Here is a 12,295-nt window from a genome sequence, read left to right as displayed (position 1 = left end):
TGCTTGTTCAGGGTCTATAGCTAAAGGTATAGAGGCAGAGGATCAGCAGGATAACTGGTAGGAAATATAGCAGTCTCCATAGCCCTCTCATTACAGTTGTCCTTTAAACAATGTAAGTTGCCTGGCTGTCCCCCTAATCCCGTGTCTCTAATACTTATAGCCATCCACCATCAACAAGTTTGCAGATCAGTGTACATACGTTTATATGTGCACCCACTTTCCACTGCCTATGGGTAGTCGCGAAGTGGGTGAGGTGGCCATATATCTAGGGATGTATGGGTAGCTTCGACCAAAAGACAGATCTCTTTCTCATCAAATGTGATCAGAGAGATCTGCTGACTGCCCATACACAGCAGGCTGATTGCCGATTTCAGCATATAATTTCTCAGGAATCGGCCTTGTGACACTGCATCCACTGTCGCTACCCCCCAAGTGTAAGTGTGCCCTCCGTGCAGTAAAATATATTTCACCTGTCCCCGTCACCTGCTGCAGTGCCCATCCATCCATCTTCCGCACTGCTGCCCCAAAGGGCTCCAGGCATATAGCCCGTGAAGCTCGTGTGTGACGTCGGTCACACACAAACACCAGCCGTTGAATTCTGTCTGATTATTCACGATATTGCACGCTGTTACCGACATGCACCCATTCGACAAAGTTGGCCTCAGATTTCCCAGCAAGTTTGTAAATTTTGTGCCGTAATTGGTTGAACTGCCAATTGGACAGGCTTGTTACAGCACTGATTTTTATCCGATTTGATAATATTCAAGGCGGATGGCTAATCAGCCACAAAATCTCTATATGGCCACCTTTCTGCTAGGTACACACGATGCAATTTTGCGACAGATTTACTCAGACTATTTCCCACATGTCTGATCTGATTTCCAATCAATTTTCCATTCACTTCTAAGGATGTTTGAAATAGTTGATCTGACAGTAAATCTGTCAGAAAATTGCACCGTGTGTACCTAGCATTAGTCAGGCTAATGTAATCAAACATTGTGCTGTTTTAAATCTATAAGAAAAACCAAAACAAAAAAACCCAAAACAAACTAAGCCACACACTTTAATGACGGTTTTATCAGCAGCAAAAGTACAGACAGTTCCCGACTAACAAACGTCTCAAGTTACGTTTCAGATATACAAAGTTGTTCTAATGTACAAAACATACAATACTGTTTTTTATTACTTGTTACAGTATTGTATAAACTATATATATATATTCATAGTTTTAAACACTTTAAAAGCACATTGAAAACAGCCAAAAAATATAGTTTATACTACAAGTTCAAAACCAGAGCGGTCAGGAAAAAAAAAAAATCATTTATCCACGTTTCAATCATTAATCTGTTTTTAACACAGGACTCAACTTACAATCTTCCGAAACAGAACCTGTTTGTAAGTAGGGGACTGCCTGTACATAAATTTGGTTCATTTCCCAAATGCCTGTTTTGCCTAAAAGCTACTATTGGAAGTCAAATCCTCTCTTAGGCTAGAAACACACTAGGAGAGCTTTTCTGAGCGCTTTGTGATTTGAAAAGCTCTAGCTAGTGTAATGCTATGGGTGTGATCCCACTTGAGTGATGTGATTTCATAAAAATCCCCCATAGCATTGCATTACCAAGAGCTTTTTCAAATCACTCACGCTTACAAAGCTCTCCTAGTGGGTTTCTAGCCTGAAAGCTGACCCCTTCCCACCACCTGACAGGGGAATTTAGCAGTGATCAAGGTAGGTGATGGTAATTGGTCTGCAGTCATCCTCTGAGTGCTGAAAGGATATTGTCTGCAGTGTGGTCTTGGAGGACCATGGTGATTAAATTAAAGTAAATGTAAACCAGAAAAACATAGGACTATGTACAAGAGGCATTATTGTGGAAAGAAAAAAAAAAACATTTCTAAGCTTTTATTTACATTTGAGCAAAAAGTGTCTAGTCCAAAATTATTCATATCCTTCACAAACAGTCACACTCTTCAAAGTTCTATACATTCCAAATAGTCCAAGCTGTTCTAAAGCATCCCAATTACCCTGATTAATTGGGAACAGCTGTTTTAATCAACTCAACAGGTGAAAAACAGCAGCTCTCTGCAGTTGGTTTGTGGACAGTCATGGCTAAGACAAAAAGGAGCTCATTGAGGACCTGCGGCTGTGCATTGTGGCTGCTCACAAGTCAGGAAATCTGCAGAGAAACTTGGCCATGGGCGCCAGTGGACATTTCAGCATGACAATGACCCAAAACACACAGCAAAAGTGGCGAAGAAATGGTTAGCAAATAACAACATTAACGTTTTGGAGTCCTGACTTGAATCCAATTGAGAATCTAAGGGAGCTAAAGATTAGGGTGATGGCAAGAAAACCCTCCAATTTGAACAATTTGGAGCTCATTGCTAAAGATAAATGGGCAAAAATAACTGTGGAGACATGCAAACAGCTGGTCTGCAATTATAGGAAGCGTTTGATTGCTGTAATAGCCAATAAAGGCTTTTCTATTGATTATTGAGAAGGGTATGAATAATTTTGGACTGGACACTTTTTGCTCAAATGTAAATAAAAATCAGGGCAACACAAATATTTTTGCAACTCAATATTAGTACAAATGACCTCGCCACTTCAGCTTGAAGCCATAGTGCAGAAATTGTTGCTTACTTTCCACAACTGCACAAACTGAGTGACCGGCAGGAAGTCTTTACGCTTCCAGTCTTGTTAATATCTGTTCCAGAAAAGTAACAGAGCATTTGGATCCAAATATTAAGGATAAGCAATATAAGATAATATAAATATGTAAAGCTGAACTGAATAGACTGCAACCAAATAAAGTAAAATTTCATCTTTGTTAAGAAATAAGTAGTGGGGCTACACAGACAAATATACAAAAATCACCAAGGCAAACCCTAGGCAACATAGGATACAATAATAAAGTCAGCTGGTCACAGAGTTTAATATCTTCTTATATTTACAATCTGTTCTTCCAGTACAGGGTAACAGACCTGAATGAATTGATCTTTACACTGATTGGGCCTGGTAAGGATCTTACTGAAATCGCACCTGCGACTGCACCCATGGTTGTTATGGAAACCCAATAAAGTTACTTTGTGCAAGTCCCTTTAAGAAGCAGAGTCTGAAGCTTCGGAGCTGTCTTTTACATCGGTGCTCTCTGTTGCCTCGCTGACTTCACTCACATCCTTGCTGTCCCCGCTGTCCTCCAAGCCATCGCGTCTGCCTGTGTTGCCCATGCACTTCTCATCCCGACAGCAATCCCCGACATGGCCAGACCTGTTATCAGACTTGTTTTCTATGGAGCTCAGAGGCTGTGGCCGGTTCTTATCTTTCAGTTCCATCTGTTTCTTTAACTGTTGAAGTTAGCAAAAATCAAAGCAGTGATATATGTTCGTGTTGTAAGCAAGACTCCAGGAGAAAATGGATTGGTAGAGCGGAATAGGCAAAATGACTGCCTGAATTACACTGACTTGTATGCAACAAACAGGAAGTTCTGACCTGGGCCACTTCTGGTAACAGTCTGCTCGAACGCCATTTCACTAGGGGTCCTATTTATAAAGATGCGAAGTGTCAACTTCAAAAGGTCTTATCACAGAAATAACATACTTCGCATGATTATAAGTGTCAAATGCTAATGATGACTCTAAACGCACCAACTTTGCATATTTAAATTTAACAGAACTTATAAAAATACTCTATTCTAATTGTTAATCCTAAAGCCTCTTAAAAATCAAACATTCCCTCTGAAGTGATATTCAGTTTTTTTTTGGTGTGGAAAATTCACTGAACACCGGTTCCTCCATTTTGGATTCATAGCACCTAGTAGGTTACCTGTACCAATACCAGCGATCATTCATATTGCCCATCTGGCCTCAAGGTCGAGAACACCTGGACATGTACCCTTTTCTGGGAGCAGCGTATGGCTATGTACATGACACCCAGGGTCCCGATGTATGTACACAGCTGTTTGTGCACAGATCCAGCATGTAAGAAGGTGAAGAGGCGCCCAATGTGTATAAAATACTTTAAAATCAATAAAAAGAAGAAATTTTAGGTGGCTTACCTTACACACACGACAACTCACTTTAGGTAAAGATATTTCATAACAAAATTAAGCACAGGCAGCGCGTTTCGTGGGATCTAGCCCACTTACTCAGGCCAATATAAAGTGCCGCTGCAGTAGAATAGCTGGATTCGGGACGCCTCTCTGCCCCAAATGCGGCTATTCTACTGCAGCGGCACTTTATTTGGCCTGAGTAAGTGGGCTAGATCCCACGAAACGTGTTGCTTGTGCTTAATTTTGTTATGAAATTTCTCTACCTAAAGTGAGTTGTCGTATGTGAGGTAAGCCACCTCAATTTTCTTATTTTTATTGATTTTAAAGTATTTTATACACATTGGGCACCTCTTCACCTTCTTCTGTGCCTCACTCCCCCGCTTCTCAGTGAGGGGAGTCTCATACACCTGACCCAGGGTGGAATTCCACCACCTTACGGGGTTCAGAGTGCATGAGATGTTTTGCTAGAGACCGACCGCCTCCAGGATTGCTGGTATACCTGAGTGGAGTCAGGTTTAAGACACTACACATGCCTAAAGTGGTCGGTTGCCCCTTGTGCAACCCACATTTGTGAGTATTACTTTTTAGAACTTTTTTTATTTTTTTTATTTTTTTATATACTCAACTTGTGACATACTGTACTATTTGGGCTCCCATTCTCTGTGGTTTTTTTTTCAGTATCTTATACAAGATCCAGCATGTGGTGGTGAGCGCAATTACGCAACACCAATGAGAAGACACACATTAGGCGATTGCACAGGCGTTTAACCAGGCACCATACATTGGAGGCAAATAGTGGGACAGGTAACATATACTAATTTTTATGGATCCATTATGGGGATGGCTGGGGCTCAATTTCCCATAAGAGGTGACATATCACTTTAAAGAGACACTGAAGCGGAAAAAAAATTATGATATTATGATTTGTATGTGTAGTACAGCTAAGAAATAAAACATTAAGATCAGATACATCAGTCTAATTGTTTCCAGTACAGGAAGAGTTAAGAAACTCCAGTTGTTATCTCTATACAAAAAAGCCATTAATCTCTACGACTTTGAGAGGGCCGTTTTCTGACTTTTATTATCTCAACTGTTCCTTAACTATTTACTTTTTCTCTGCCAGAGGAGAGGTCATTAGTTCACAGACTGCTCTGAAAGAATCATTTTGAATGCAGAGTGTTGTGTAATCTGCACATATTAGAGAATGATGCAATGTTAGAAAAAACACTATATACCTTAAAATAAAAATATGAGAATATTTTCTTTGCTGCTAATCTTCTTGTAATTATTCATAGTACACAACCAATTCATTATATCATATTTTTTTCGCTTCAGTGTCTCTTTAAAGGGTACCTGAAATGAATTGAAAAAACAAAAGTTGGATAGTTGCCTCGGTAGTGGGAAGCCTCTTGATGTGCGAGAGCAGTGTTCCCCAACCCTGTCCTCAAGGCCCACCAACAGTGCATGTTTTGTGGAAATCCACAGAGGTAGTTAGTTAATCAACTCTGTTGAGACACTAATTATTTCACCTGTGAATGTTTGTGGTTTTCTGCAAAACATGTACTGTTGGTGGGCCTTAATGACAGGGTTAGGGGATCTGTGGTCTAGAGCCTAGGTTCTCAACGTGTGGTACGCGTACCCCAGGGGGTACCTCTGATGGTTCCAGGGGGTACTCGGGTTTGATATACTTAACCGAGAATAACAAATTTAGAGTTTTAGAAAATGATAAATCTTATTTAAACACCATCAAATTAGTATTTTAGGTAATTAAAAACAACGGTAAATGCTTGGAAATTGTTTAGTACCAATTATCATGTACTAAGATTAAATATATATTTGTCAAGGGGTACTTGTGATAATGTTTACTATGCTAGGGGGTACTTGGTGATTACAGGGCTTTAAAAGGGGTACATACCAATAAAATGTTGAGAAACACTGGTCTAGAGCATACATATCAAACTTTGGCCCGATGAGCCATCAAATTTGTCCCCAAGTGGTTTCCCCACGATGCACTATGTTAGGCCCACTCTCAGGGCTGGTTCTCTCATTAAGCAAGATGAAACATTTGCATCTGGCGCTGAGATAACAGGGGCAGCATTTTTGTACTGTGTTTGCACTTACAGCATGCAGCCAGACAGTGAGTGAGGAGGGGGAGGCAGGAGAGCAGCAGTGTTTCATTTGACTTGCACAGCAGAAGAGAGGAGGTGGCACTGTTGTCTTGACTAAGGAGGAATGGACAACTGGCTGAGGGTGAGCAGTTTGTCACAGACTCACAGCCAGCCAGTGTGCTATTGTGTTGAGCTGCAGCATGTCATTTGGGAACATTAAATAAAGCAGAGTAAATTGTGTGCTGTGCGATCGGGAAGGGGGAGGTTTTTTTTTCCTCGCATCCTCACAAGTTTGCCTCAGGCAGCAAGACGTCCAGAACTGGCCCTGCCCACTCTAGACCACCAGGGAGTCTGTACTGGAGGTGAATACATAGATCACCTGGGAAGCCACGTGGGCAAGAAAGGGGAAAAGCAATAGGCACTTGGGAACTAGGGTGGTCTCTAGACACCAAGGAACTGCATGGGGGGGGTCCACTAGACACCAGGGAACTGTATAGGGGAGGAAGGAGGCCAGTAAACACCATGGAACTCTTTAGGGTAGAGGGGGGCATTAGGCACCAGTTACCTTTATAAGGGAGGTGGCCACTAGACATTAACATTGGCTCGTAACTTGGTCCCAGTGTTAAAGGAATCATCAGCTAAATTTAAAAAAATTCGTTTCACTCACCTGGAGTTTTCTCCAGTCCCTTGCAGCAGACTGTCCCACACAGACCGCTCCGCTCTCCGCCGCCATCCTGGGCTCCCCGGTGCAGAGGCCGACCATTTGATGCCTGCGCAGTACGCTGCGGACAACGTGGGCTTGACTGACAGCGATGATTCACGCAGGCGCAGTAAGGATGACTTTGAGGTCGTCCTCTGCACCGTGCAGGGAGCCCAGGATGGCGGCGAAGAGTGAAGCGGTCAGTGTGGGACAGTCAGCTGCAAGGGGCTGGAGAAAGCCCCAAATGAGTAAAGAGGATTTTTTTTATTACAGCTGATGATTCCTTTAAATTAGGCCCACTTTGTATGCGAGTTTGACGCCCCTGGTGTAGAGACTTCCCAGATCCTGCAACAGCCCACCGTTCTATAGCTCAGAGTCTATTTACACCTATTTGACTAGTTGCATAGGTTTCTTCTGGCCATCAGGGGACGAGTGCATACAGACTGGCCATGCACGAGTGGCTTTGCTCTACTGGGCTTGTGCAGACTTTACTCCAGATGCATTTCCAGTCCAGATGGGTTTTGTACATGGCGAGAAGATGAAGAGGGGCTCTGGAATGGAATGGTGATTCTACAAGAATCTGTGAAGCCAAAGCTTCCCACTACTGAGGTAGGTATCTAACTCCCCCCACCACACACTTCAGGTAAGCTTCAAGGATAAGAAGTCAATATAAATTTGAATCAACACATCTACTCACAAAAAGCATATATTGGAACATGAATTGAGGCATCTCCCAGGTGTCTGAGTCTGTCCATTTTACATTAGTGTGACTAATACTGTTCCTCAAATAATGTGCTTGGTTTGTATTAACTGGCAAAAAAAAAAAAAAAGCCCTAAAAAGTTTTCCCTTACTAATTCACAATACGGTGAAAAGGTCCTTGCAGCAGCACAGAATGCAGGCCCCTCTAATAACCACTAATAACCACTTCATTTCATAACGGTAAGCCAAAGATGACCACTATAAAAATACTAGCATTTGTTAGAAGATGACAGCTGCCTCTATCTCTCCCTAACTTCAGCTGTACAGTGCAGCTGCCATAAAAAGGTATCCGAAGAAGATTTTATGCTTCCAATTTTTTTCCTCTGTGCTCTGCTCAGAAACCCTTTGCAAATCTTAGTACAAAAGAGTCCACCCCTACAATCCATAAGCTAATTTAAAAGCACAGTGCTACATGGGCAACAGGAAATGTTTGGACAGAGGTCCAACTCAAAACTCAAGGGGCCTGAAATATGAGAATGGATCAGGAGTAATTGCAGCACCCTGTGGTACTTGCACTCAAATAGCTATGCTGGTTTTTGAAGCAGATTTTCAGAGCGATTCTAGGCATGTTAAGAGAGGTTCTCTAAACATGCCCAGTGTTTTTTGGAGCGTTGTGTAGCGGATTTCATAGATTGTTACAGTAAAGCTGTTACTGATCAGCTTCTGTAACAAAAACGCTTGGAAAACCGCTCTGATCTAGCGTTTTTCACAGCAGTTTTCCCACTTTCCTATACTTTACATTAATGGAGAAACGCATTTGCAAACCACAAAAATGCTGCAGGAGCCACGTTTACGGTTTGCTAAAAACCTCAAACCGCTGGTGTGCACCTTCCCATAGAGATATATTAGCCAAGCGTTTTCACAAGCAGCAGCGGTTTTGAAAACGCTACCAAAAACGCTTGGTGTGCACCAGCCCTAACAAACACTGAGACAATAATTGATGTTTAACATACACAATGTAAATTAACAGTATTCTAGTTTAAGCTGCATATATATAAAAAACAACAACAAAAAACAACAAAAAAAAATAAAATAAAAACATTCATATACACATTATCAACACTGGAAAACAATCATTATGCATATATAAACAAGATCAGCAAACAAACATAGTTAATGTGTTACATGTGCTGATGGATCTAGTAAGGATCCAAGGCTACTAACCTCTTCAGCCATTTGGGTGAGATCTCGCTTCATAGCGTACGCATCCTCACCATCCGCATAATACTTTGGCTCCACCTCACTAATTCTGTGTGGTAGTGAAAAGCAGCAAAATTTATAATATAAATCATAAAATTACACAGTTTGTATTGTAATATTCTAAACTCAGCAAAGAACCTAAGTAAAATTCAAACTAAAAAAAGGACCCATGCATACAAGGAAGAGCAAGCACTTAAAGGAGTTCTGTGTAGGTTAGTAAAACAAGTTGACACTTACTTGGGGCTTCTATCAGCCCCCTGCAGCGGAAATGTCCCGCACCGTCCTCTTCTGACGCGCTGTTCCCCGTGTAATCATGCGAGTGATTACACTGCGGCTGAGCTCTCGCTTCCGTATGCGTCAGAGCTTACTGCGCAGGCGCAGTACAAGAAAACTCTTTACTGCGCCTGCGCAGTAAGCTCCCGATGACGCGAACGGGAGCGCGCACTATTCGTCTGTCGTCAGACGAAAAGTGCCAGGTGCCGGCGGTGGGGAACGGCGCATCGAGAGAGGACGGCGCGGGACATTACCGCTGCAGGGGGCTGATAGAAGCCCCAGGTAAGTGTCAGCTTATTATACTTTTTAACCTACACAGAACCCCTTTAAAGAGACCCTGAGATTGGGATTGAAACAAAAAAATATACATCCCTGAGGCTTCCTCCAGCCCCCTCCGTACCGATCGCTCTCTCATCGTCCACGGTTGCCACCCAGAGCTAATTGCACATGCGCGTCCAGGCCACGCGTTCCCGCCTCCGGAGCACAGAATGCTCCCGTCGGAGTGTGCCTGCCCCAACTGGCCCCCTTACCAGAGGCAGTGGCGGACAAACCAGGTGGCGACTGAGGACAACAAGGGAGCGATGGAGGGGGATGGAGGATGCCCCCCCGATCACAGAGAGTAGGCAGAGTGCCCCTCCTTTTACAGGTAAGACAGGCAGTGCCCCCACCCCACCTTTAGGTAGCAAGAGACCCCCCCTCCACCAGGGTTGGTAGCCAGAGTGCTCCCCCCCCCCCTCCAGAATATATAGCCCTAATACACCCCCCACCTTTCCTCCCACGCAGAGAGCAGAATGTGCATTACTCACCCTCTCCTGGATGCGGCCACATGCTGCAAGTCTTCCTCCTGTCCTCTGGGGGCACTTTATCTCTATGCGGAGATCGCCCTCAGTCGTCATGTGATAAGTGGCTATCTCGACATAGAGATTGGAAGCCTTGGAGGACTTGGAGAAGACAAACTGCTGCAGCAGGATCGCAGGGATGTGAGTGATACTACATCTCTGCCGTGCACTCTGCACCTGGCTCTCCCAGCAGTATCCACAAGTGTAGCTTGTAGCTCGGGATCACCACTACTTGCTGTGAAAAATGACCCCGACTTACACTCGGGAATACCATCAAGGAGGTTAACAGGGATACAGACAGCAATATGCAAGATTCTGGCTACATACACACTAGGTTTTCATCAAACAGTTGTTGGCCACTGCTGGAGAGATACACAAACAGCGCACTTCTTATATGCTAGAGTGGCTCCGACTGACGGAAGCGCGGGGACCCGGTTCTCGTAGGTGCGGCCAGCGGAGGACGGTGGCGTGGGAGCGATCCAGGCGGATGGGGCTGAAAGAAGCCCCAGGTATGTATAAAATCTTTTTCATTTTCAGCTCTGGTTCACTTTAAAACAGCAAGCAGCTGTACTGTCATAGTACCAAAGATACAGAAGCAGGATGTTTCGGTCGCATGGACCTTTGTCACGTTGACATAAAGCTAGTGGCTGTAAAGAGAACCTGATGTGAGAGTGATATGGAGGCTGTCATATCTATTTCCTTTTAAATGAAGAAAGCAGCCTGGCTGTCCTGCTGAATACTTTAAGCCATGGATCTTGCACAAACATGCAGGTCAGGTGCTCTGACTCAAATCTGACTGGATTAGCCACATGCTTGTTGCAGGGTTGTGACTCAGGGCCCTGTCACACCGCAGAGCACTTTTCAGATCATTTAAAAAAACGCTGCAAATTGACCTGCATTAAAATAGCGGTGAAATAGGAATGATCCTGATTTTCTGAAAAATCACAACCACAGAAATTTTGCCACGATTTTAATGCAAGTCAATGGGAGCGTTTTAAAAAAAACCAAAAAAACGAAATTGATCTGGAAAGCACTCTGTGGTGCGTCTCCAGCCGTAGACAGTACTGCAGCCAGAAGATCAGCAGGACTGTCAGGCAATTGGTATTGTTAAAAAAATAAATATGGTACCCTCCAAATCACTCATCCTGGGTCTACAGTATTTGCAGTGAACTGGACATTTGCCCATTCTGGGTTTGGATATCCTGGTCTGACTCCCTGGTAAAAACAAACTAAAAAAAAAAACTACCGGTAAATTGAAAGTTGAGTGTATGATTGTTCTATTTGGATTGCTAGTTCAGCATTAGTCCATTATTCCTACTGCCCGTGTGCATTTTTCTAGTGGAAGTTACAGTGGAAGCTGTTATAGTGGAAGCTGTGGGCATAAGCTTCACAGTCTCAGCAGCTGTCACAGCTCAGGATAGCAGTAGCTGTTTATACACACAGTCCTGATCTCCCTCAGCCTAGCATATTAATGTAATCCAGTGGTTCTCAATCTTTTTTGGGTGAGGGCAACCTTGATAGCTTTGACATTTTTTCAAGGCACTCTTCTGCAAAAAACAACTACAGAAATGCAGTTATAACACTTTCTAAGCAGACCCCCTAATCAGTGACTCCCACTTTAGGCAGCATTAACTCCTCTATATAGCCATTGGCTCCCCATCAGACAGCACCCCTCCCCCTCCAAAATAATTAGTTCTCCCCTATTAGGCAGCATTCCCCACTCCAGTTACTGAGCGAGGCACCATTTCCCCATTATGCAGCATCCCCCCTGAGTGACTATGACAAGGATAAAGAGTCAATTTTATAGAGCACAGACTATTCCCCACATGGGTTCTGCAGTTAGTAACAGCCCCTTTAATTATGCAGCATCACCTCAGCACCCACTCCTGATTATAAGTGACCCACATTAGCTGGACAAAGTATCCTTACCTATCCAGGTCAAGGCCCACTGATCTGTCGCTCCACCCAGATTCCATGGATGTCCAACTTCAACCACGGCTACCGGGACTAAGGGTTTACTGGCAGGTAATGCAGCCGCATTGTATATCAATGTGCGGTTGCATTACCTAATGGCAATGCACAAGGGATGGCAATGAACACCGAGGCACCCCTGGGAAGTGCTCGATGTGCACCAGGGTGCCGCGGCAACCAGTTTGAGAACCCATGACCCAATCTATAGTAGCTCAGGACCAGAAAAGACAGAAGCAATACTGCGGCCCTGAGCTCTGTCACTGGAATGGTGAAGAAGATTAGGCCACAGCTCCCACTACTGATGGAAAATGGAGTTGGGTGTGGCATGAGATAAGGCATAGTGCTGAGCTAGGCAAAACAAAACAAGTGCTTTTTATTTCATTTTAGTGTTACGA

General features: G+C 43.6%; 1 protein-coding gene across 2 annotated transcripts in view; it reads right to left on the bottom strand.

Annotated features, from left to right (window-relative positions):
* Positions 1–1,044: 1,044 nt before the first annotated feature.
* The window catches only part of NAA10 (N-alpha-acetyltransferase 10, NatA catalytic subunit), a 31,775-nt gene continuing 20,524 nt past the window's right edge, over positions 1,045–12,295 (bottom strand). Inside the window, exons 7-9 of one of the 2 annotated variants that reach the window (XR_011023187.1) lie at positions 8,782–8,866; positions 1,674–3,345; positions 1,045–1,483 (exon numbers count right to left, since the gene is read on the bottom strand). Coding sequence is in view for 1 of the 2 variants with exons in the window: in XM_068248218.1 (XP_068104319.1) it covers positions 3,100–3,345; positions 8,782–8,866 (331 nt within the window). In the remaining variant the exon portion in view is untranslated. Of the gene's footprint in view, positions 3,346–8,781; positions 8,867–12,295 lie in introns of both variants that reach the window. The other variant, XM_068248218.1, reaches the window with a different exon arrangement.

Source organism: Hyperolius riggenbachi, chromosome 8, assembly GCF_040937935.1.
Source record: "Hyperolius riggenbachi isolate aHypRig1 chromosome 8, aHypRig1.pri, whole genome shotgun sequence".
Lineage (NCBI taxonomy): Eukaryota > Metazoa > Chordata > Amphibia > Anura > Hyperoliidae > Hyperolius > Hyperolius riggenbachi.
Note: the sequence above shows the minus strand (reverse complement) of the source record. Positions and strands in the feature narration are given on the sequence as shown.